Here is a 26639-nt window from a genome sequence, read left to right as displayed (position 1 = left end):
TGTCAATATCTACAACAGAAAACAGACAGTGTAATGGTCTGTGGTCCTTTGGTTTGGGCCAGCAACTCCCAGTGCAGTTGTAGAGTCACTATTGTGATAGATGGCAGGTTTTGGGTATGTTTAGACCCGGTAGAGTGCATCCATTACCAAGTTCGACCAAGGCCAATTTCTTTTGGTAAGAAGCTTGCTTCACAACCATATGGTTCGGGGTTCAGTCTCACTGCATGGTATCTTTTGATACTAATCCACCAGAGACAGCCCCTAGTTCTGTGACAAACTCTCTGTTCAAAAGTGATGTAGATTAAAACCTTCCATCAAAATAACATGCAAATTTAAATTCCAAACACCAGGTTAATAATGGTTTCAAATTTCGGAGGAAGGGGCTTGTCAATTACATCAACCCCAGTGAACAACATATCCCTTTTTTATCGAGCCCAAAAAGATGAAAGGCAAAGTCAACCTTGTAGGAATTTGAACTCAGAATGTAAAGATGACCAAAATGTCATTAAGTATTTTGTCCAGTATGCTAAAGATTCTTTTCTACTCTAGACACAAGGCCCGAAATTTTGGGGGAGTGGGGTAGTCAATTAGATCGACACCAGTAAGGCGGCGAGCTGGCAGAAACGTTAGCACGCCGGGAGAAATGCGTAGCCGTATTTCGTCTGCCGTTACATTCTGAGTTCAAATTCCTCCAAGGTCAACTTTGCCTTTCATCCTTTCGGGGTCGATAAATTAAGTACCAGTTATGCACTGGAGTCGATATAATCGACTTAATCCATTTGTCTGCCCTTCTTTGTCCTCTCTATGTTTAGCCCCTTGTGGGTAGTAAAGAAATAGGTATTTCGTCTGCTGTTACGTTCTGAGTTCAAATTCCGCCGAGGTCGACTTTGCCTTTCATCCTTTCGAGGTCGATAAATTAAGTACCAGTTACGCACTGGAGTCGATATAATCGACTTAATCCGTTTGTCCTTGTTTGTCCTCTCTGTGTTTAGCCCTTTGTGGGTAGTAAAGAAATAGGTACTTAATTTATCAACCTCGAAAGGATGAAAGGCAAAGTCGACCTTGGCAGAATTTGAACTCAGAATGTAAAGAGAGATGAGATAGCGCTAAGCATCTTGTCCAGCATGCTAACATTTCCGCCAGCTCACTGCTTTACACCAGTTTAATAAGGACAAAATTATATTACAAAAGTCTTCATTATTTCCAAAAGCGAAGGAAACAAATGCAGTGTGTTACAACAAAAATATGGAACAAAGGGGTAAAAATCTGAATGTCTATAAGACAAAGCAATATTTTGGTTTATACAGTTAAAAGCTCAATCTCTGTAAGACACACAGACAATTATAATTGTATAAATGGTAAAGAGGTCAATAACTCTAAGACAAAACTATAATGTCATAGACAAAAAGAGCAAAGATACACATTTATTGGCAACAATGTACAAAATATTGATTTCTACAAGTGACAAATAATCGATGCTCCGTTGAGGATATTGATTATATCAATAATTATTGGTGTCCAAAATATGAATCAATATTATTTACAAGCAGCCATTAGTGACCAAATAGACAAAAGTTATTCCCCTTCGTCACTTAAGCATTTTCTATTACCACTGATCATTATATTTAATTAGCGTAAGATAATTGTTTTGTTTTAATATAATTACTGTTTAAGGGAAATAATTAAAATTTACTCAGAAAGGTAATCATATCATCAAAAACTTGGCTTGACTCAACAATGAAGTCTTTATGTGGTTAGTCAAGCAACTAGAAACAGCAGCTAAATATCTTTCAAATTACACCTAGCTTAAAAATATATACATAACTTTAGGGCCTGCCCAGGGTTGTCTCTCTTCGGTATCATCGATTGAGAAGTGCTAAGGAGCCAGAAATGCATCTGAAGTCTGCTAGGTGGAGACACTGAGCAGATCTGGTTTTCTTTTATACCTTTTACCATAAGCGTGGCACCTCGGGCAAGTGTCTTCTACAATAGCCTCAGGCCAACCAAAGCCTTGTGAGTGGATTTGGTAGACGGAAACTGAAAGAAGCCCGTCGTATATATGTATATATATATGTATGTATGTATGTATATGTTTGTGTGTCTGTGTTTGTCCCCCTAGCATTGCTTGACAACCGATGGTGGTGTGTTTACGTCCCCGTAACTTAGCGGTTCAGCAAAAGAGACTGATAGAATAAGTACTAGGCTTACAAAGAATAAGTCTTGGGGTCGATTTACTCGACTAGAAGGCTGTGCTCCAGCATGGCCACAGTCAAATGACTGAAACAAGTAAAAGAGTAAAGAGTATAAGCAAGAATTTTTTCCTCCCCGAAAACAGCAGTGAATTTGTCTTTCAAAGTTAAAACATGTCAGAAACATATTTTAAGTAAAGTTCATTTATTCCTTATCCCTGCTCAGCACTGACACTACAATATACATAACTAAATATCATGACCATGGAGACTTAGAATTTCTGGGTTAGTGTCTTACATGCTGTATGACTCCTGTGAGTGGGGCATCTCTTAGCTTTTGTGGATGCAGTACTCTTTTACTCTTTTACTTGTTTCAGTCATTTGACTGTGGCCATGCTGGAGCACTGCCTTTAGTCGAGCAAATCGACCCCGGGACTTATTCTTTGTAAGCCCAGTACTTATTCTATCGGTCTCTTTTGCCGAACCGCTAAGTTACGGGGACGTAAACACACCAGCATCGGTTGTCAAGCAATGCTAGGGGGACAAACACAGACACACAAACCCCCACACACACACATATATATATATATATATATACATATATATGACAGGCTTCTTTCAGTTTCCGTCTACCAAATCCACTCACAAGGCATTGGTCGGCCCGGGGCAATAGCAGAAGACACTTGTCCAAGATGCCACGCAGTGGGACTGAACCCGGAACCATGTGGTTGGTTAGCAAGCTACTTACCAGTGTCTTTTTTTTTTTTTCAGGAGAGGGGGATCTGCAATTACATCAGCAACAGAACGAGGCAAATGGTCTGGGAGGAAAAACGTCTAAAAGAAGGGAAAAATTCTCACTGCTTATGAGTGCCTATTTCTTTATTACCCACAAGGGGCTAAAATTCTCACTGCTTATGAGTGCCTGTGAAGGGAGGCAGAAGCCATAGGAATCAACCCTGACAGTAAATCTGATTCGAAGGGAACTTGGGGCTGGCCCACCAGTCCTATTCATCTCGAAGTGACCATGAAGACACAACAAAATGGCTTGTGTCTGAGCCCTCCCCACAGTCCCACACCTCAGCCATAAGGACTGGGATAGTTATTTATTCATTCATGAGGTATTCTATCCAACCAACAGTCATCTGTCTGTATGGTAGGGTCATTCGGGCAATGGAGTAAATGGCTTGTAGTATTTGCCCCAAATTTATGCACTCCAGGTTCAAGTGTCACCGAAGTGAACTTTACCTTTTGTCCCTCATGGCTGAAGAAAAATAAAGTACCAGTTAAGTACTGGGGTAGATAATATCCACTACTACTACTACTACTACTACTACTACTGCTGCTGCTGCTATTGCTGCTACAATTACTACTGCTGTTACTACTACTGCTGCTGCTGCTACTACTACTACTACTACTACTACTGCTACTACTACTATTGCTGCTACAACTACTACTACTGCTACTACTACTACTACTACTACTACTACTACTGCAACTATTACTACTGTTACTACTACTACTACTGCAACTGCTACTACAACTACGACTGCTACTATTACTGCAACTACTACTACTACTGCTACTACTGCTACAACTACTGCTACTACTACTACTACTAATATAGGCACAAAGCCTGAAATTTTGGGGGAAGAGGCAAGTCAATTACATCGATCCCAGTACTTGACTGGTATTTATTTCATCAACCCTCAAAGGATGAAAGGTAAAGTAGACCTCAGTGAAATTTGAACTCAGAGCATAGTGACAGGTGAAATACCACTAAGCATTTTGCCCAGCATGCTAATAATTCTACCAGCTCACTGCCTTAATAATAATAATAATAATAATAATAATAATAATAATAATAATAATCCTTTCTACTCTAGGCACAAGGCCAGCAATTTTTGGAGAGGGTGTAAGTCGATTACATCAACCTCACTGCTCATCTGGTACTTATTTCATCGTCCTTGAAATGATGAACTGCAAAGCTGACTTCAGCAGAATTTGAACTCAGAATATAAAGACAAGCAAGATGCCACTAAGCATTTTGCCCAGTGTGCTAACAATTCTGCCAGTTCGCTGCTGCTGCTGCAGTAGTAGTAGTAGTAGTAGTGTGGTGGTGGTGGTGGTGATAGTAGTAGTATAGTGGTGGTGGTAGTAGTAGTAGTGGCGGTGGTAGTGTAGTAGTAGTATAGTGGTGGTGGTAGTGTAGTAGTAGTGGTAGTGGTAGTAGTAGTGTAGTAGTAGTAGTGTGGTGGTGGTGGTGGTGATAGTAGTAGTATAGTGGTGGTGGTAGTGGTAGTAGTAGTGGCGGTGGTAGTAGTAGTAGTAGTAGTATAGTGGTGGTGGTAGTGGTAGTAGTAGTGGTAGTGGTAGTAGTAGTGGTGGTGGTAGTAGTAGTAGTAGTAGTAGTAGTAGTAGTAGTATAGTGGTGATGGTAGTGGTAGTAGTAGTAGTGGTAGTAACAACAATAACAATAATAATAGTAGAAAGCAAACGATGCTGGATCATAGACATAGCATGCCCAGCTGACAACAAGGGATGCAATAAGGAAGAAAGAAAAGTCGATAGATATGACAAGTTAGCTTAGGAGGTTCAGCAGTTGTGGTCGATGAAAAATGTGGTGGTAGTACCAATAATTGTCGGAGCCCTGGGAACAGTGGGTAAAAATCTCGAGAAGTACATGGAACAAATAAGGGCTGCAAAAGGGTGGAGCACTTGCAGAAAACAGCACTGCTTGGAACTGCTCGAATACTCCGGATGGTGCTCGAAAAATAAGGGGTGTTACCTTAGTACACTGGTAGTGAACAGCTGGTACCGTAGTATATCTCCAGAATTAGAAGCTGTGCAAAGACAAAATAATAATAATAATGATAATACTCACCACAGCTTAAATCATAGAAAAACTTAATGGGGGGTAGGCTACGTTCAACTTCCATATCTTCCCATGGTGATTTTATTTCAACAGAACACATACGTTTGGCTGAAACAGAAATTCGTGAATTAAATAAATACGAGTTTTATGAAATACTAGCAGTATCGCCCGGCGTTGCTCAGGTTTGTAAGGGAAATAACTATAAAGCATTTTTAGAGTTATAGCCAAAAAATAGCAAAAAAATGGGAAAAAAATGATGGTAAATTTTTTTTGAGAGTTAAAAAAGGTGGAGTTGCGTCCCCTAGACGGTCTGTGGTTTGGGTTTCTGATTCTCGACCCCATGTCGAATTTATCGATTTTTTTCAGAACTGGGGGAACTTTTCAAAATTTTCGCTGCGTTAGTTTTGAATTATGACATTGGGCTATGTGTGTGTCAAGTTTCATCAGAATCGGTTGAAAGCCGTGGTCAGAGTGAGGGTACGAGAAAACAGACACACAGAAAACGCACAGACAAACTGCCGTTTATATAGAGAGAGATACTGGCACAGAATCAATTAAACGTTAACACTAATTAAAGCAACCAAAAAAAAAAAACAACTGCCACCACAAATTAGTAAATGAAGGAGCCTTTACATAGACGACTGACATGCTAAAAATAGCAGCCAACTCTCCCTCAGATCACATCCTACTCTCTTAAAATAGGAAGGAAATATTAGATAATGTAGTTTTAAATGTTCCTAAAATGACAGGATGGTCATGATTGGACTGTCTTTTGTCACAGTGCTGTCCTCTCACTAGTGCAGCACTAGTGTGGTTTGCTTTTACACATGTAGCACCATGTAGGAGCAGATGTGAGTTTATAACATGCAGTATAGGAACATGTGGGTGAAGGTACATGGCTTAGTGGTTAGGGTATCCAACTCATAACTGTAAAGTCAGGAGTTCAATCCCTGGCAGCACATTTTGCCCTTGAGCAAGACACTTTATTTCTCATTGCTCCAGTCTGCCCAGCTGGTAAAGATGAATTGTACCTGTAATTAAAAGGGACCAGCTTTGTCACATTTTCTGTTATCCAGGCTGAATCTCCCTGAGAACTACATTAAGGGTATGCATGTCTGAGTAGTACTCAGCCACTTGCATGTCAATTTCATGAGCAGGCTGTTCCACTGATCGGATCATTGATACACCAACACACACACACAACTACCACATCTGACATGCTAAAAATAACAGCCAACTCTCCCTCAGATCAGATCCTACACTACTGCCACCACAACCACCACCACTACACATACATCACTACAATCACACACACAGTGAGCAGTCATTGTCAATGAATCTAACAGAACATTTCCCACCATGACCACCACAACTACTGCTGCTGCTGCTGCTGCTGCTACTTACATCGCTTGATCCCTTCTTGCGCAGCCCCGATCATTTTACCCCAGGCATGCATGTCCTTCACCTCCAACATTGACTGTGGGTAATCTCGCAGGAAGATGTGGATGTCCGTCACATCCATTGTCACCATTCGGCACCACAGGGTATTGAACTCGAGACCTTCCTCGGGATAAGGACTGAAACAGAACAAGAAGCAATAGATCAATGGGTGAGGGTCTGCGAAGCAGGGCAGGGGGAGAAGAAAAGGATGCAAAAGAACAGGAGTACAGGAAACTATGCTGCATGCGTGTGTGTGTGTGCGCGTGCATGCATGCACAAATAGTAATGTGCAGTGATGGCAGGGAGGACGTGTGTGTGTGTGTGTGTGTGTGTGTGTGTGTGTGTGTGTGTGTGTGTGTGTGTGTGTACTCGTTACTCTTTTACTTGTTTCAGTCATTTGACTGTGGCCATGCTGAAGCACTGCCTTTAGTCGAGCAAATCGACCCCAGGACTTATTCTTTTGTAAGCCCAGTACTTATTCTATCGGTCTCTTTTGCCGAACCGCTAAGTTACGGGGACGTAAACACACCAGCATCAGTTGTCAAGTGATGTTGGGGGGGACAAGCATAGACACACAGACACACACACACATCATCATCATCGTTTAGCGTCCGCTTTCCATGCTAGCATGGGTTGGACGGTTCAACTGGGGTCTGTGAAGCTGGAAGGCTTCGTCAGGCCCAGTCAGATCTGGCAGTGTTTCTACGGCTGGATGCCCTTCCTAACGCCAACCACTCCATATATATACATATATACGATGGGCTTCTTTCAGTTTCTGTCTACCAAATCCATTCACAAGGCTTTGGTCGGCCCGAGGCTATAGTAGAAGACACTTGCCGAAGGTGCCACGCAGTGGGACTGAACCCGGAACCATGTGGTTGGTGAACAAGCTACTTACCACACAGCCACTCTTACGTCTATACGTATATGTATTTATGTTGGTTTTGAGGTTGATATTTGTGACATAGGAATACAATCTTTTAACTTTCCAAACAATGAAATGGTTTGAGTGTTAGACATATCCAGCCAGGGCCACCATGGAAATATGGACCTTAAAATAATAATAATAATGACTAGTGGGATCTGTGAATATTTCACGGAATTAAAGGTAAACATATTCTGACAACATTATCCAAAAAACTTGAAAGCGTAGCCTGTGTTTTGTCTGTATGGAAAGATAATCACTCATCTGCTATTCATTGAAAAGTGAAAGAAATTGGAATACGAGGATTATTTAATGCACTTTATATACTTTATGCACAATTTTATAGACTTAATACACAGCAATATTCAGAAAATAAATATTCATTCTTATTTTTCCATTCTCCCCATAAATAAAAAAAAATATCCCATACATATAACACAAACTTCAGTGAAATTGCATGTATCTACCATGTAATATGTATGAATATTTCACAGAATTGCACTTATGTGCATGCATTAAGTGATAAGTAATATAAAAAACTTAGTTCAATTTTAAAAAATACACTTTTCACTATCCAATCACCACTTCCACTGCAATCATCTTTCTCTCTCTCTCTCCTCTCTCTGTGCCTTTCTTTAACCTCACCATCAGAACGTCACCCCTCTGCTAAAATTATATTTTTAACTCTCCTGCTCTACTTTCAACTAACTTTTTTAACCACATAATAAACATTACATTCCCCCTATCACACATCATGGATACTCTTTTTCTCTCTTCCTTTTTCTGTCTCACTCTTCACCTAATCCTCTTTTTCTCTCCTTTTTTTTCTCCTCTCTTTCCTTTCAACTAATCGTGTGAAAGTATTACAATCATATTCCCTCTACCTCACATCATGGATGCTTCTGTCTTCCTCTTTTTCTCTAATCCCTTGAAAGCATTACCAACGAGCTAATTAACGCAATGGCAAGCAGAATCATTATAAGATGACAATCTTGGTGATGACAGCTTCAATGATGATAACATTGACAATGAAGGTAATGGTGGTGATGACGACTGATGGTGGTGATGACCATGATGATGATGATGATAACAGAAACAAAGAAAAGGGGTCAACACCAACTCCCATCTAGAACCTCACCATGCCCCTTTCCCCTAACAAAAATCTCTCCTGATAGAAAGTTACCTGTCAGGGTCCACCTGTTTCATGTGCTCCACCACAGCCTCCTTGCCATGATAGGAGAGGTCGGCCAGAGCCACAATTTCAAGATTCTCCATCTGACAGCTCAACAACTGAGCTTTGATTGGTGACTTAGCATAAAGCTGTTTGGAACGTTGAATGTAAATCTCAGCACTTTTCTTCGCCAGAGATGTGTAAAGCTCTTCAAACCTGTTACCTGCAAAAGAAACATTATTGTTATTATTATCATCATAAGACCCTTCAACATTTATTAGGGTATTTGGTAGTTTCAGGCAAATTTCTACTGCATCACCTGCTACACTTTTGTGTTGCTGGGATTTGTGCAGTATTGTGTGTTCTTTTTTGGTGTTGGAAATGTGCAAACTCTTCCCGGTATTGTATTGTGTATAAGGCGGCGGGCTGGCAGAAACGTTAGCATGCCGGACGAAATGCCTAGCGGTATTTCATCTGCCGTTATGTTGTGAGTTCAAATTCTGCCGAGGTCGACTTTGCCTTTCATCCTTTCGGGGTTGATAAATTAAGTACTAGTTACACACTGGGGTCGATGTAATCGCCTTAATACCTATGTCTGTCCCTGTTTGTCCCCTCTATGTTTAGCCCCTTGTGGGTAATAAAGAAATAGGTATTGTATTGTGTCAGTTTCTTTTTCTTTTATGAGTGCAGTATTTTGTTGTATTTGTATTTGTATTGCGTTGTGTTTGTAAAGTGTTGTGTGTGTAATGCACTGAGTATTTGGCCTGCTAGTGGTAGTTTATTTCATTGAATTATTATTGTTGTTGTTGTTGTTGTTATTATTATTAAGGTGGTGAGCTGGCAGAATTGTTAGCACACTGGACAAAATGCTTAGCAGTATTTCACCCGTCGCTACATTCTCAGTTCAAATTCCGCTACGGTCGACTCTGCTTTCATCCTTGCAGGGTCAATAAATTAAGTACCAGTGAAACACTGGGGTCAATGTAATCAACTAGTCCTCTCTCACCAAATTTCAGGCCTTCTACCTTTAGTAGAAAGGATTATTATTATCATTGAGTGAGAGAGCAATACATGCCATCAAAATGACACTGGGGTACAAATATACAACACCCAAGTTACCCATCATGACCATCCATCTCATAAAAGTAAACCAGGCACATGCATCACAATCGTGTGCAATATGGTGACATCACATTAAGATAGACAATGCATGAACTTATAGGTGGGGGCCCTGTTAGAATTTTCTTCAGGTTGATTAGCCCATCCCGTTCAAAAGGTCCCTGAATAAATTTTATTTAAGGATGATGAATGAAACCCCCATGTCAAACCTCAAAGAATTCCTCTCAACAAACGGCTGTGAACCTCCCCCACTACTTCTGTTTGTGATCAGAAATGCACATATCGTCAACCACTAAGGGACAAGCTCAAGTAGTTATTTCTTCCAGATCTTTATGTTCTGAGCCTAATTCCTCCAAAGATTGACTTATCCTTTCAGGGTCAAAATAAGAAACTACCAACCAAAGTGGGAGTCAATATAATCAACAAACTCCTCTCACTCTAAAATTGCTGGCCTTGAGCCAAATATTTGAAACCATTATTACAATTATTATTGTTGTTGTTGTTATTTAGTTGGTAAAGCATAGTTTGTAAAGGTCTTACATGGTAGTAATCCGTGAGATTTCTGTATATTCAGGATTTTTTGGTCGAGAACAAAACGTCGTTTCTCACTTTCAACCCACTCGTCTTGTAAGAGCTGCAATATAGACCAAGAGACAAGACATAAGAAGAGGGGGAGGCAGAGGAGGAAAAGTCCGGATATCACATGTGAAATAAGATGAGAGATTGTGTGTCACAGAGGAGCTAAGACAAGACAGAAGATAAGGCTAAACATATAAGAGATTAAATAATACATATGAAATAAGAAGATTAAGAATACAACATAGAAAAGATATTACATATGAAATAAAACAAGAGACTGAATAGCACATTTGGGATATGAGGACGGACAGGAAAGTATATAAGGTGAGAGAGATGATATCACAAAGGAAATAAAATCATTATACATGCTTTCTAAAATATTTTGTTTGAGAAAGTGATTTTAAGATCATCATCATTTAACGTCCGCTTTCTATGCTGGCATGGGTTGGACGGTTCAACTGGGGTCTGGGAAGCCAGAAGGCTGCACCAGGCCCAGTCAGATCTGGCAGTGTTTCTACGGCTGGATGCCCTTCCTAACGCCAACAACTCTGTGAGTGTAGTGGGTGCTTTTTACGTTCCACTGGCACAGGTGCCAGACGAGGCTGGCAAACGGCCACGATCGGAAGATACTAATAACACTGAAGTCATTTTTATCATCCTTATCTTCTTCATCTCTTGTACTCCTGTCCCTTCACCCGTCATCACAGTATTAGATGGTAGGGCAATTCCAAAAGTGTTCAATATGTGCCTCTCCCTCAGCACAATGCTCTGTGTCTTCCCCACATATCACCACCGACTCGTTAGATCTCACCCACCCAGCAACACACAATACCCCAGATCTTACCCACTTATCACCACCACCACCATACACCATCAATACCCCCAGAATTCACACACCCACCATCAATATTCCAGGCTTCACCCACCCACTCACCCAACATACCACCAATACCTCAAACCTTACCCACCCACCATCAAGACTCCAGAATTCCCCACAAATCCCCGACAGTGTTCTTAACCCTCCATAAACTGTGTCCAATGAATACTCAGAGAAGATGACAAACAAAAAGACTCAAGCTGAGCAATGATATAAAAGAGATGAAGACCTTACCTCGTAATTAAAATTAAGGGTCACTTCAAAGGGATCGTCTCCAAGGGTTATACAGAACTCCTAAAGAAATGGGGGAAAGAGAGAAACAGAGAAAGATAACAATGTTAAACAACTTCAATTCATCCGTTCATTCACACAATGCTTCGGTACATTTATACCTGGGTGGCTGATACACATGGATGGATACTCCAGGTAGTCTTCAATGTCAGGGGGATACAGAAATTGATCAATAAGCAACTCTATATTGATTTTCCTTAATTGTTGTGTGCAAGAGAGACAGTAATGCTGGTATACTCTTTTACTTGTTTCAGTCATTTGACTGCAGCCATGCTGGAGCACTGCCTTTAGTCGAGCAAATCGCCCCCAGGACTTATTCTTTTGTAAGCCCAGTACTTATTCTATCGGTCTCTTTTGCCGAACCGCTAAGTTACGGGGACGTAAACACACCAGCATCGGTTGTCAAGCAATGCTAGGGGGACAAACACAGACACACAAACACACACATATATATATACATATATACGATGGGCTTCTTTCAGTTTCCGTCTACCAAATCCACTCACAAGGCATTGGTCGGCCCGGGGCTATAGCAGAAGACACTTGCCCAAGATACCACGCAGTGGGACTGAACCCGGAAACATGTGGTTGGTTAGCAAGCTACTTACCACACAGCCACTCCTGGTATGGACATGTAATGCATATAATGCATATGTTGTGGGGAGAAGGGCCAGGAGATTCAGGTGGAATGGAACCAGTGGAAGAGAAAGACCAAAGAAGGCAAGAGAAGAAGTGCTGAAGGTCGATCTCAGGAAACTGGAAATAACAAAGGAATACAAAAGGTGGAATGCTGCATTGGAGAGGACCTGTCCAACCAAAGCAAACACAGAAAAATGGATGTAAAAAACATAATGACAATGGTGATAATCTTTGTATATAAAAGTGAGGTTGTGTGCTGTCTGTCTTCTACGATTTAGATTCCTAACTACTCCCACATTTTGCGGTGCAGTGTAACCAAAAGCGGGTATCTTATAGTCGTGATTCATATCGAGCCCTTCTGGGTATTAGCGCGTGTCTACGATGAGTCTACGATTTAAAAAAAAATTTACCATCAATTTTTCCCATTTTTAATGCATTTTTGGCATATATAAGGGAAGTAACTCTCTAAAAATTTATTATTAAATCTCAGAATGTAAAAAGCTACAGTAACCCCCCCCCCCTTTGTGGTTAGCCATATTGAGATGGCTATTATACTTTACATCTCTAAAAATGCTTATATAGTTATTTCCCTTACAAACCCGAGCAACGCCGGGCGATACTGCTAGTACTAAATAGAATGTGTGAAATATCTTATTGTATATCTACAACCTGGTCACTGGTACTATTTCACTGCACCTCCACTGCTTAGTGCCAATGTTCAGTTTATAGACACACAATAATGTTTTTTGATACTCTATCCTATGCAATATCATCATCTCATCATCATTTAACGTCAGCTTCCTATGCTACCAAGTGTTGGACAGTTTGACAGGAACTGGAGAGTTGCAAGGCCACGTTGAGCTCCAAAATCCTCTTTGGTATGATTTCCACAGCTGGATGCCCTTCCTGACACAAACCACTTGAAGGAGTGTACTGGGTGCCCTTTTTGATTCAAACCTCTGGCACTAGTGAGGTTGCCACGAACGTGCAAGACAGAAGAGATCAAGGAAGAAGCTGCCATTATTAAGAGAAAGTATGCAGATTGGTGAATGCAATTGTCTTCCCAATAGCAACATATGGATGCGAGACCTAGATACTAAAGAAAGCTGACCAAGAGAATAAATGCATTTGAGCTTTGGTGTTGGAGAAGACTTTTACGGATTCCATGGACAGCAAGGCTCACCAATGGAGAAGTTCTTAAGCAGATCAGGCCGAAAATGTCACTAGAAGCTAGGATCACCAAGCATAGATTGGCATATTTTGGTCATATTATGCGGAGAAAATCCCTGGAGAAGGACATCATGCTCGGAATGGTCATTGGCAAGAGAGGAAGAGGCTGACCAAGAACCCACTGGCTTGACACTATCAAGAGTGATACCGGAATGGACATAGCCAATCTGAAAGAAGTGGCCCAGGATAGAACTGACTGGAGGACACTGATCCATGGAGTAACTGAGAGTCGACTTCGACTGAGCGGTTAGAAGAAGAAGAAATCAGATGTAAAATGGGAGGGGAAGGTGAAGGTGGGTGGCTTTATGCCAGATGTTGAAAGGCTAAAGAATGATTGAGGGACAAGCAAAAATGTCTTGGTATAGAGGAGATACAATAACACTGTTACAAAATTTTAAAAATGAATATAACAGTGTGTGTGTGTGTGTTTTAAAAGGGCCCTTAACACTCTACCATTCATGGAGTAATTATTTCAGTTTTAAGCTAGGGCCTCCTCACATGAAATCCTTTACCCAAACAAATACAACTCTGACATACGTTGTTTTCTAATTTACCTGTATTTTGATTTTGATGTCTGGAGGTAGTTTACTGCTTGATGTGAACTCTTTCCGTTTGATCTTGTGAACTAACTTCAGCCACTTCGTTATGTTAATCACCTGTAGAAATAATAATAATAATAATAATAATGGGAATGATAGCAAAAGGGGCTGATTGCTACCTAGCTCAGATACCAGGAAACCCCAAAATGGCAGAAATTCAAAAGATAGTGCTCATGGGAACTGCTGATATCCTACGCAAAATACTTTCTATGTAATCTCAAGGTTTAAAACAAACATAATTTTTGGGGTTTTTTTTAGACATTCATTAGTACAACACCCAAAAAAACAAAAACAAATATATGGCACACTAGGCATAACAGCAACATGAACTTCCAACCTGTTGTCTCTTGAGGTCTCTGGGTGAGACTTGGAGCCAACTTGTACAAATATATAGCAAAAGTCAAACATAGAATAATAATAATAATAATCCTTTCTACTATAGGCATATGGCCTGAAATTTGGAGGGAGGGGACTAGTCAATTACATCGCACCCAGCGTTCGATTGATACTCAATTTATCGACCCCAAAATGATGAAGGGCAAAGTCAACCTCAGTGGAATTTGAACTCAGAATGTAAAGACAGACGAATATAATAATAATAATAATAATAATAATAATAATAATATTAATAATAATAACAATAATAATCCTTTCTACAATAGGTATAAGGCCTGAAATTTGGGGTGGGAGGTTTGTTGATTACATTGACCCCAAAAGCATGACAGGTGTATCTCGGTCTCTTATTTAGATAGAAGGGCAGTAATTTTAAGAGGCAGGGATTAGTTAATACTATCGACCCCAGTACTTGATTGGGACTTTATTTTATTGAACTTAGAGGGATGGAAGGTCAAGTCGACCTTGGCTGGATTTGAACTAAGAACATAAAGTGAGGGAACAAATGTTAGGGGACATTCACCACCTTTAATTATAGCTTAATGATAAAAATGTTGTTTTATATCAAGGAACTACAAGAAGGCAGTAAATAACAAAAAGAAAAGAAACCAATTAAATTCTAACATTACAACAATACTATAACTTTATAATGAAAGGACTATAATTAAGTTAATTAACCCTGGTGTATTACTGGTACTTATTTACTTAAGTAGGATAGAGTGAAAGTTAATCCAAACAAGATTTGAATCAAGAATATTGTCATTTGGCCCAACATCTAACTCAGGTTACCAAGACACCAACTTAAAGGAATAGCTTCAAACACAGGTACATGGTTAGGGTTAGGGTTAGGGTTAGGTTGTATATCTGAGAGAAGGAGGAGGATGTAATAGTTGATTAGACTGATACCAGTACAATACTGGTACTTATTTATCTACCCTGGAAGGATGACCGTGGTGAACTTTTACCTCAGAACACCACAGTAAAATAAAGAATTTTAACACAAGCAAAAAGTAGTATCAGTGGGAAAGACAGTATAGTTGATTATGTCAACCCCAGTAAATAGCAGGTACCTCAAAAAAATTGCCCTATATTAACAAAAACACACACAAAAAAGTAGTACAATGAAAGCTGCATCTTACCTCTTCAAAACAAACCCCAATATTATATTCGTATGGGAAATTTATTGATAACTTTTTCATAGAGACGATCCTTTGAAAATAAAAATAAAAGATAAATATAGGATATGTGTGTGTATGCATGGAAAATGGATGTTAAATGATGATGAGGATGAGGACATGACAGACATGACAGAAGTAAATAGACACCCCATAAAATATATGTTTATTCTAACTAGTAAAGGGTTTATTTTTTTTTTATTAATTGACATTTTTATGTTTCAGGTTCTATATGTGACTGTTTAATCATGCCATGTACAAAAGAAGCCTTGGAACTGTCTGAATTTCTCAGAGGGCATATTGTGGGGCATTCTGAAAGTGGACATAATCAGCGTAAAATTACAGAAAACCTTGGGATCCTACTTTCTACAGTGAGAGGAAGGAGTCCACATCAGCTCACCCAGATCAACCTGAGTCCTCTGACAGGACCCTTTTCTTTGCTAAGAGAAGTGTAGAGGATAATCTTTGTTGCAAGGCCTCTGACATAGCAAAACACATTGATATCAGTCCCAGAACAGCTGTCAGATATCCCCACGGACTTGGTTGCTATGGCAGAGCAGCAGGAAGGAAGCCACATCTTTGACCAGCCAACATCAAGTGGAGAAAAGATTGGGCCAGTGAGATGATTGGAGAGGCCACTAACTATTTGGGACACTGTCATATTCTCCAATGAGTCCAGATTTGCCGTATTTCCTGACAGTGGTCAAGTGGGGGTCTGGAGACTCTGTGATCAAGAATTTGATGTGAAAAGATTGCAGCCAACAATGAAACACGGCAGCTATTCTGCGATGGTCTGGGGAGCAATTTGGAGCAATGGTTGATCAGAGATGGTGGAGTGTGAGGGAAACATAAACTCAGATAAATATATGTGCATATTGCAGAAAGGACTCCTTCCAATCTTCTCCAATGGTGAAATGATTAAAGAAGACTCTTTATTTATGGGAAATGGGGCTCCTTGTCACATGGCTAAATTGACTCAAGATTTGTTGGATGAGGTTCCGTGACCAAACCAGTCACCAGATATGAACCCTATTGAACACTTCTGGGGCATAATGGACAGGACACCTCATAAAAAGAACAAGAAATCATCTTCAAAGCCAGATCTTTTGAGATTACTGCATGAAACTTGGCAAGAAATTCCTCAAGAGAATATTTGTCATCTGATTAGTAACAGGCCTAATAGGGTCCTTGCATTGAAAAATGCAAAGAGCATGTCTGCTAAATATTAGATATTCATATTATAACAATTAATATATAATTTGAAAGTATTATTTCAGATTTAAAGAAATTTTAATGATTATAAGGATGTCTATTTACTTCTTGTTGTGCCAGTGTATATATAGGGTAACGAGTAAAGACTCCCTTCGATCATGACTGACCATGGGATTGCACCTAGAAAGTTGCCCTCCGAGGCACAAGCCCAGGCAAGGTTGCTTATGGAAGGCCAGCAGTCAGCTATGCATACCAAATTCCTCTCTCCACACCACTAATGTTACCCGAGGGAAAGGCAAAGGGGCCAATACAGCTTGGCACCAGTGACGTCACAACTCATTTCTACAACTGAGTAGACTGGAGCAATGTGAAATAAAGTGTATTGCTCAAGAATACAACACACAGCCCAGTCCAAGAACTGAACACACTTCCTCATGATTGTGCGCCCAATGCTCTAACCACTGAGCCATGCACTTTCACATATATATTTATTTATAGTGGAAATTAAGATAAACACCAACAAAAATATTTAGTTCCTACATATGTTTCAATGCTGTAGTTTTTGGAACTCAGCATTGAATGTTCTGAATGTATTTGGATGTCTAAATGCTATGGATCATCAGGGGAACACTTTGTTGCATTCTGTCACAGAGATTAAATATCTCTGAGGGGACAGGTTGACTAGAGCCACAAATTGATCTCTGTAATAGAATGCAAAACGTGTTCTCCTGATGATCCACCACAGTGAGGCACCCAAATAAAGTTGGAACACCCAATGCTGAGTTCATTTAACTGCAATGCTAACACTTATGTAAGAACCAAATATTTATACTAAGTATTCCTACACACACACACACACATATACATATAATTAAAAAAATGGAAATTCTTGGCTATTATTTATTCTCCATTACATGTGTTTCATTTGCTAATAGGAAATACAAAGATTTACATGTTATATATTTTTGACTCGCATACAGCAACAACTATGGATACATATTGATTGTAATATTGGAATAAGTAGATGTGCTTCAAAAATGAACAGCTGAGATTTACCCTAACTAATTCAGCCATCTGGCTCGCTAGTCCTCAGTCAAACCGTCCAACCCATGCCAGCATGGAAAGTGGACATTCACCAATGATGATGATGAATTTATATAATATATGGTGTAGTGTGTAGAATCTGCTCCAAAATAAAGCAAGACTACTTACAAAGCCCGGTTATAGGGAGAAATTTCTTTGAAAGCTTCTCGCTCTCTTTGGAGTGGACTCTCTGAAAAACTCTCCAACAATAGATCCTGCAAAAGAGAAAGGTGTTATAAAATTAAGGAGTTAGGATAGGGATACCCAAATCAAAAGAATATGGTGAACATATATAGATATCTATACATTCAATGCATGAGAATAGGGTTCAGAAGTTCACTTCACAGCCATGTGGTTTTGGGTTTAGTCCCACTATGTGGCACCAAGGACAAGACAGCCTTTGGCTGTCCAAAATCTTGTCTGTGGATTTCGTAGACAGAAACAGGAAGAACACCACTGTGGATGAATGTATGTGTGTATGTTGTGTGTGTGTGTGTGTGTGTGTGTGGTGGGGGTGCATATAAGTGGGTGCTTGTGTTTTAGACTGTTTGTTGAAATTCAAGCAGCTACACGATTCATGTTGGAGCCATTCCAGCCAATTACTAAGAGGTGAACTAAGACTTGGTCAACCCTGGCTGGGTCAGTTGGTAAAGGGCATCTGATGTTGAAAGACCCAAAATCCCAAATCCCCAGAAGCATCACTGGCACTGCATCCCAGAACATCTGTGACGCGTACCTTAAAACAAAACTCTGGGTAGGTGTGTGTGTGTGTGCGCACATGCGTGCGAGCGAGCGAGTGAGTAAGAGAAGGGTTTACTTTCAAATCCGGTGTAAGCGCATATTTGGTCGATTTCATGATAACAATTAAAGCACAATCTGCAAGCTGCTGGTTTCATGCACATGAAATTTTTTTCAGTCTAACTAGGATAGATGCCGTATAGACAGGGGGCAAATCTTAGTCTTCCAATCAAATCCAGATATATTCAGGTGGTTGTTTTAAAGAACGACTCAAAAGTCATTCCAATGGATGTATTCTGGTTTTGAAAGGAGTGGCTGTGTGGTAAGTAGCTTGTTTACCAACCACATGGTTCCGGGTTCAGTCCCACTGCGTGGCACCTTGGGCAAGTGTCTTCTATCATAGCCTCGGGCCGACCAAAGCCTTGTGAGTGGATTTGGTAGACAGAAACTGAAAGAAGCCCATCGTATATATGTATATATATGTATGTGCATGTATGTTTGTGTGTTTGTGTTTGTCCCCCTAGCATTGCTTGACAACCGATGCTGTTGTGTTAATGTCCCCGTCACTTAGCGGTTTGGCAAAAGAGACTGATGGAATAAGTACTGGGCTTACAAAGAATAAGTCCCGGGGTCAAGTTGCTTGATTAAAAGGTGGTGCTCCAGCATGGCCACAGTCAAAATGACTGAAACAAGTAAAACGAGATATCAGCCTGCCTGAACACATCTCTTTTCTACCCACTGTCAATGGTATCATTACTACCCTTCTGCTAGCAAGCATCCTTGCTTGTAGTCTCCCCAACTCATGCAACCCCTTCTCTCATACCTTCTTGCAAACCCCCCACTACTGTTCCTGCTATCTGAGGTGCCACTTGGACATTTCATCACTACTGTCTATCTCCTTGGAGAAATCTCTAATTCATTCTCACTCTCGCTCTTAAATCTGAGAAGCCCTGTAGCTTCTTTATGAGAACCTGCCCTATGCCGACCTCTTCCCTCCCACCTTAGCTGTCATCTAACATACAAATGCAACATGCCTCTTTCTTGGGTTTATTCACTTGCAAGCTAACATGGTGACCTCAATAGTGCCAGAGACACCAAAGAAGCATCCAGTACACACTGTGAAGTGGTTGGTGTAAGGAAGGGCAACTAACCATAGAAACCATGATGCAGGGTATGATGCAGTCCTTGCCTCATTGGATCCTTGTCAGAAGGTCCAACCCACGCAAAAATGGAACAGAAACATTAAATGATGACAATGATGATGATGATGATGATATAATGCTGTAACCCTCTGTAAGGTGTGAAAGGTAGGAGAGTCCAGTTTGCTGGACATTGTTTTAGAGCTGAAAACGAGGCTATTTCTACTCTTCTCCTCTGGAAGCCATCTACTCGCAATACCAGAGGGCGCACACTCTCCTACCCTGATGTAATCTCCAGGGATACAGGCATCCAGCAACAGGACCTCTGTAATGCTATGATGGACGGTCAAATCTGGCGTAGCATGGTAAATTCCATTGTCTCGACCACAGTCGAACAATGATGATGATGATGATGATGTAACCCTCTACAGCACAAATGGTTTAGTTGACATAGCACCAGTACTCGGTCTCTCCCACCACAACCACTAGTACTGAAGTACTGCTGTTATTACTCCGTCACCATTACTACTGCTACCGAAAACAATCATTGCGGTCAAACTCACAATGCCCTGGGAGAACAAACTCGAAATTTCCCACCAGGTAAAGAAAAAGAAATATCGGGATTTAGTCGATGAGGCCCCTGCTGAGGGATGGCATGCAGCCTCATTCCTCATTGAAGTCAGCTGCTGTGGCTTTTCAGACTGGGTCTGGGCCCTAGTTTTTGCCAAATATAAGTCTGAAAACCAGACAAACTGAAGAAAGTCATCAAGGAGATAAGCACAGCAGCTGAAACAAACTCAAGATGGTCATGGTTTTCGGCTGCCGTTACATTGTGAGTTCAAATTCCGCCGAGGTCGACTTTGCCTTTCATCCTTTCGGGGTCGATAAATTAAGTACCAGTTACGCACTGGGGTCGATGTAATCGACTTAATCCGTTTGTCTGTCCTTGCTTGTCCCCTCTGTGTTTAGCCCCTTGTGGGTAGTAAAGAAATAGGTTGATAAGAGACTGCAAGTGGAACCCTTCTGCAGGTGAGGACTGGCTCAGTCCTTGTTGCCCGACAAAGTGTACAGGCTAAAGAGTAAAAAATTGTTTGTAATCCTGAGATGGCAGCTGGTGACATGGAAGGGTTTCCAGCTTTGCAATGGATTGAGAAGAGCTTGCGAAACCTCTGAGTAGCCCCTGCAGTTTCTGCATGGGGCTCAGTATCTCTGATGCTTATTTCACCCATAATTCCTACACTACCACCAACATCATCATCATCACTAATACAACTAATATTATTATCATCATCATCATTGTCATCATCACTAAAGTAACATCTACAACTACCATCACTCCCACCATTGCCTGTAAACTCCTATCACCAACACCATCACTATCAATCATACAATCAACACCATTATTACTACTACTACTACCATCACCACCACTCATACAACTACCACCGTTAGGAAGGGCATCCAGCCGTAGAAACACTGCCAGATTTGACTGGGCCTGATGAAGCCTTCTGGCTTCACAGACCCCAGTAGAACCGTCCAACCCATGCTAGCATGGAAAACGGATGCTAAACGATGATGATGATGATGATGATGTAACAGAAAGATATCAGGAGGAGGAGGAGAAGGAGATATTAAAGGTAGGAAAAGGAGAGTGAAAAAAACAAGAAAATGAACTTACTTCAATATAAAATATAGAATTATCATCAAAGTGGATGTCGACTTGAGGAATTTCGGTTAGAACATCTTTGGAAGTTTTTGACAGGACTAAACCATCAATGAAGATTGTCATACTGGGATATAGAAGAGAGAGAGAGAGAGAGAGAGAAATAAAGAGAGAGTGACCGACACTGGTAATAAGAGGGAGGGAGTAATCGATAATGACAGAGTAAGGAGAGAGGGAGAGAGAGAGAGAGAGTAATAAAGAGAGAGTGACCGACACTGGCAGGGTGATAAGAGGGAGAGAGATAAAGAGAGAGTGACTGATACTGGTAATAAGAGGGAGGGAGTAATCGATAATGACAGAGTAAGGAGAGAGAGAGAGGGAGGGAGAGAGAGAGTAATAGTGGAACAGAGAACAGAAAGAGACAAATACAACATACACACACTCTAGTGTGTGTGTTAGTTAGTTAGTTAATTTGGCTCAAAAGCAAAAAGCAAGGCCATGTAGGGGGACATGGAGTTAAGTACAGGGTGGTGTTCATGTAAAGAGTTCAGGCCACTTGAGGTCAAGGGAGGCTTTGAACAAAGCGGTCGTCGGCATCTTCACCATCTCGTCTGGCAGCTTGTTCCACGGATCCGCAACCCGGACGGAGAAAGCTCCTCTCCTTCGATTGAGATGAAATCGTCGCAGGTAGAGCTTTTCGGAATGACCCCGCAGCCGACGCTCTGGAGCAGGAGTGAAGAACAGCTCTTTTGAGGTGTGTGTGTGTGAAAGAGGGATAGAGACGGATAAATTGTGATAGTGCTATACAGCAGAAAGGGGTCTGTATCAAGTGCAAGGTGGGCCCTGAATAAGCCTTGACAATAATACCAACAACTCACTTGTGGTTGCCAGGAAGATTTGCTGAAAAGACAGCTCTTGCTTGTAGAATAAGATTAATGGAAATATTCTTAGATTTCACATCTGATAGCACCGATGTCTTTTGGACTTTTGGTTCACTAACAACAGCAGCAGCACCACTAGCAGCAGATAACTCTGAAAAAATAATCAAAGGAAGATCATGAATACAATTGCATTTTATGTGATATTAATTCATTCTTTGTTTCACCTTGATGTTTGTGTGTAGCGTGTGTGAGCATGAAATTACATACACACCACACACACACACGTGTAGGGTAGATTAAAACGGATTCAGAGACCCAAACTGTTTCCTCAGTCAGCCCTCCTGCAAATACTGACAAGCAAAATTTATAGAAGTAGACTGAGCAATGTCTTATGAATGAATTTGGTCGATGAAAACTGTGTGGAAGCCTGCCGTATATGTGTGTATGTGTCTTTGTGTTTGTCCCCACACCGCTTGATGACCAGTGTTGTTTTGTTTATGTCCCTATAAGTCAGCAGTTGAACAAAAGAGGTTAATAGAGGAAATATCAGACTCTTAAAATAATAAATCCCGGGGTGTGATTTGCTTGACCAAACCCTTCATGGTGGTGCTCTGGCATTGCAGCAGCCCTGTGACTGAAACAAGCAAAAGGTAAATGCTTCACTGACTTTAGTTTTGCCCCATCTTCTGATGTGAGGGGGAAAAATCTTATACAAACCTTTCAGCTTCTTCTGGAGGTTCTGAACATCTTCTAAGAACTGTATCAGGCAGCAATGAATGCATGTCTCCCAGAATAATTGGATTTCATGTGGAATTAAGAGAGTGAGGCCCTGAAAGGTAACATAGGTGGATTAAAGTAGTTATCGAGAAGTAACTTTGGCAGCAACAACACAAACTCACATACAAGATGTACAATCTCAAATATATAGTGACAGAAACAACATACTCAAAAACAGGCAAACATTTTCAGTGTGGCTATGATGTCAACCCTTCTGTCATAGACAATATACAAGGTTTCTGCAACGTCTGGTCGAGCAACCTGCACAGGTGATTTTGGTTATAGTGATCAAACATTTGTACTGTCCATTAGCTAACTCCTTTCATCAAATCGACATTGCCTCTACAGGGGAATGATGTGTCACACATCACAAGTCAAAACAATCACACAGCAAAGTGAAATGAAGTATCTTGCTCAAGAACACAATGCATCACTCAGTCAGAGAATTGAAACCAAGATCTTGTGATCATGAGTGCAACACTGACCACTAGGCCAAGCACTGTCACTGGCTGTGATGTAAGTTAATAAATAATTGACAATAAATAAGATTTGTGTGTTGTGTGTTCAATTCACAAAATCTCACCAAACTGTTTACAATTTTTCATTTGTATGTTTTTCTACAGCATTTGAAAATTGACAAAGAACATTTGGTCACTGCAGCAGGCTGGTATAAATGCCACAACAATTCATAATCAGCAAGGACAGATCAAGTTACAGAAACAAAAATGACTTTACATAATATTTCTTCCTGGTTTGCCAGCTCTGGTTATATCGTCCAACCTATTTCTTTACTACCCACAAGGGGCTAAGCACAGAGGGGACAAACAAGGACAGACAAACGGATTAAGTCGATTATATCGACCCCAGTGCCTAACTGGTACTTATTTAATCGACCCCGAAAGGATGAAAGGCAAAGTCGACCTCGGCGGAATTTGAACTCAGAATGTAGCAGCAGACGAAATACCGCTAAGCACTTCGCCTGCTAACGTTTCTGCCAGCTCATGTCGTCCAACCTATGCCAGCATGGACAACAGACGTATGATGATGATGATGATGATGACAACAATAACTCTGTTTAGTGTCTTCAGCCATTGTTAATATTTAAAGATAGAATAACTGAGAAACAACATAACCTCCCGTAGAATCTGATAGCTCGTTTTAGTTAGATTTGGTTACTTTTTATGTATCATCAGCAAAAAAGTTCCAGAACATTCTATAAATGATTTGGTGGAAAGATTTCGACTCACCAGTTGACCTGATTGACCGAGCCACAATCAAGTATGCTTAACGCCTTTATGATAGCTGTGGTCTGAAACTGGGAAATGTGGTGGTTCAAAACACACTGTCATCTAGCTACACATTCACACACAAAACACCAAAACACACACAACAAAAATAAACTAAAACAAATATGCAAAATAATATAAAAATATGCACACACAGTTGTGGCCAAAAGTTTGGAACACAAGTCTGAAAATTAGAATTTTTATATTAAATGCCCCAAATTCCATTTAATTTTCAATATATTATTACTTGGTCAAAAGTTTGGAATACAGGTCTGGAAATTTTTTCTTCTAAATATTGACCCATTGAATCAGCGATAAGGTAAGTATATCTCTACGTTGCATATATTTGAATTGAATTGTACTCGGGTATAACAATTTTAATCTTTTAAAAAAATGTTCCAAACTTTTGACCACAACTGTATAAACACACACTCACACATACAGGTGGACAGAGAAAAACATGAGCAAGTCTACAAAACAAGCACATGCACACACACACACACACACACACACACACAGTTACATCAATTCACAATTCTAAGTTTGGAAATGTGATACTACTTAGAGTTCTTGTTCTCCCAGAAGCTCATACGACACAGCTTCTCTTCTGTGACAACTAATCACACACACTGTTGCAGAAGGATTCTGACCACACCATGTGACTAAAAGTGGACTGACCCATTACTATAAAATAAAGAACTGTCAGAGTTCAGGGAAGCATTTCACTGTGAGCTGTTGGCAGAGAATGCTTAACCTCATGTGACAGTAATAGAAGTGCATCATGTGAATACTTTCTTTCCCCCTGCTTTGTTAAATTATTTATCCAACACCAGGATATAAAACACACACACACACACACATTTCTCTACCACAACAAATGACACACCTTCTCTTCAATTTTATCCCAGTTGCCCCAGGGTGGACACAGAAAACATGATATAAAATAACGAATTGTTTTCAAGTCTGTTACCAACCTTTTCCACCTGTTTATAGTTGATTTGGACTTCATGGAGCTGAATGACAGAGTCTTTAATATCGGCACATTTCTGCAGAGTCAGGAACTGTACAAAGATGGCAAAACAAAGAATTAGAAAATAGTATAGATTTAAAGAATTGTCTGTTGCCAAAGTAATACAATCCTGTCACTTGGAACACAGAGTGAGCCAGTTAAAATGAGCCTTATATATATCAGGAGGGCAATGCTTAACCTTGATGTTTGTTATAAATAAGGGACAATTCTCATCAAGGGTAAGCAGCTCCCTAAAATGGTTGAAATTATTTGTTTAGGGCCAAATTACTTTACAGATATAGTGGGAAGAAACAACAGAATTGGGATAGCAACAGACAAAATACATTGATCACAGTTCAAATCCCACCCAGATCCACTTTGTCCATCTTTCTAGAGTCAAAATAATATGTAGGAGGTCAATAAAATAATTCTTGGGTCCAAGTAATTGACTATACCTTAAAAGGTAAGGCTGCACTGAGGTTCAAAGACTGAAACCAATGAAAGATTAAAATTGTATAGGATAGTAGCAACAGTGGTTTGCAATGACAATGTTGAAGCTACAGTAGAGTAGTGCACCGCATTTATTACACAGAAACACCAGCTAATATTTTAGAGAGAGAGATTGTAAGTTGTCATTCAATTGCTAGAAATAGTAGTCAAAATTCCCTCAAATAACATCCTCTCATCTTAAAAAGCAGAAGGACATACTTTAGCTAATACAGTCTAAGATACAAGATGATCACAACTAAAATGGGTTTGAGCAAAGATTTACTGGATTGGGGGCTGTCCTGGGTTATAAATAGCAACTGAAATACCTGGGCTGGGCTGAAGCTCTGAAGAACCATTAATACTTACGCTGTCGGCAATGGTAAGGTAAACTAATTTACAACTGACCACCGGAATAATTGCCTGATGTTGTCGGTATTCAAGAGACACAGCATCAAGGCATAACAGCAGGCACACTACAATGACAGGAAAATAATTATTGTTTAATGAAAACGTCATTAATAGAAGCAAGGCTTTGATATTGAAGAATTCATTCAGCTGTTTCTGCCAATTTAAATTTAATATGCAAATGGGGACAAACGAGAGGAGTGTATCCGAGGCAGGGATTGATAAGGTGCTTGTAACATTAGAATGTTTAGTCAGTCATCACAACATTTGACAGAAGAACAGGGATTGTTGTAGAATAGGGGACAGAAAACAGGACTGGTATAGCAACAGACAAAACACATTGAACCAAGTTCAAATTTCACCTATGTCCTTTTTGTCTTTCTGAGGTTATAAAATATGTCATTTCTTCACTTAAGCCCTTTCCTCCCTATGGAACACAGGACATCAGCATCCCTTTT

At 40.3% G+C, this 26639-nt stretch overlaps 1 protein-coding gene across 4 annotated transcripts in view; it reads right to left on the bottom strand.

Annotated features, from left to right (window-relative positions):
- LOC115224231 (protein KIAA0100) overlaps positions 1-26639 on the bottom strand; it is a 437418-nt gene that overhangs the window by 74870 nt on the left and 335909 nt on the right. For all 4 annotated transcript variants that reach the window (XR_005003864.1, XR_005003866.1, XR_005003865.1 and 1 more), the window contains exons 18-30: positions 26143-26249; positions 25253-25339; positions 22933-23044; positions 22213-22366; positions 21350-21461; positions 17924-18009; positions 15464-15533; positions 13887-13988; positions 11407-11466; positions 10257-10350; positions 8610-8820; positions 6466-6638; positions 5071-5169 (exon numbers count right to left, since the gene is read on the bottom strand). Coding sequence is in view for 1 of the 4 variants with exons in the window: in XM_036513442.1 (XP_036369335.1) it covers positions 5071-5169; positions 6466-6638; positions 8610-8820; positions 10257-10350; positions 11407-11466; positions 13887-13988; positions 15464-15533; positions 17924-18009; positions 21350-21461; positions 22213-22366; positions 22933-23044; positions 25253-25339; positions 26143-26249 (1467 nt within the window). In the remaining 3 variants the exon portion in view is untranslated. The remainder of the gene's footprint in view (positions 1-5070; positions 5170-6465; positions 6639-8609; positions 8821-10256; positions 10351-11406; positions 11467-13886; positions 13989-15463; positions 15534-17923; positions 18010-21349; positions 21462-22212; positions 22367-22932; positions 23045-25252; positions 25340-26142; positions 26250-26639) is intronic.

The sequence above is a fragment of the Octopus sinensis genome, linkage group LG25 (genome assembly GCF_006345805.1).
Source record: "Octopus sinensis linkage group LG25, ASM634580v1, whole genome shotgun sequence".
Classification (NCBI taxonomy): domain Eukaryota; kingdom Metazoa; phylum Mollusca; class Cephalopoda; order Octopoda; family Octopodidae; genus Octopus; species Octopus sinensis.
The sequence above is the reverse complement of the archived record's forward strand: the minus strand, read 5'-3'. Positions and strand labels throughout refer to the sequence as shown.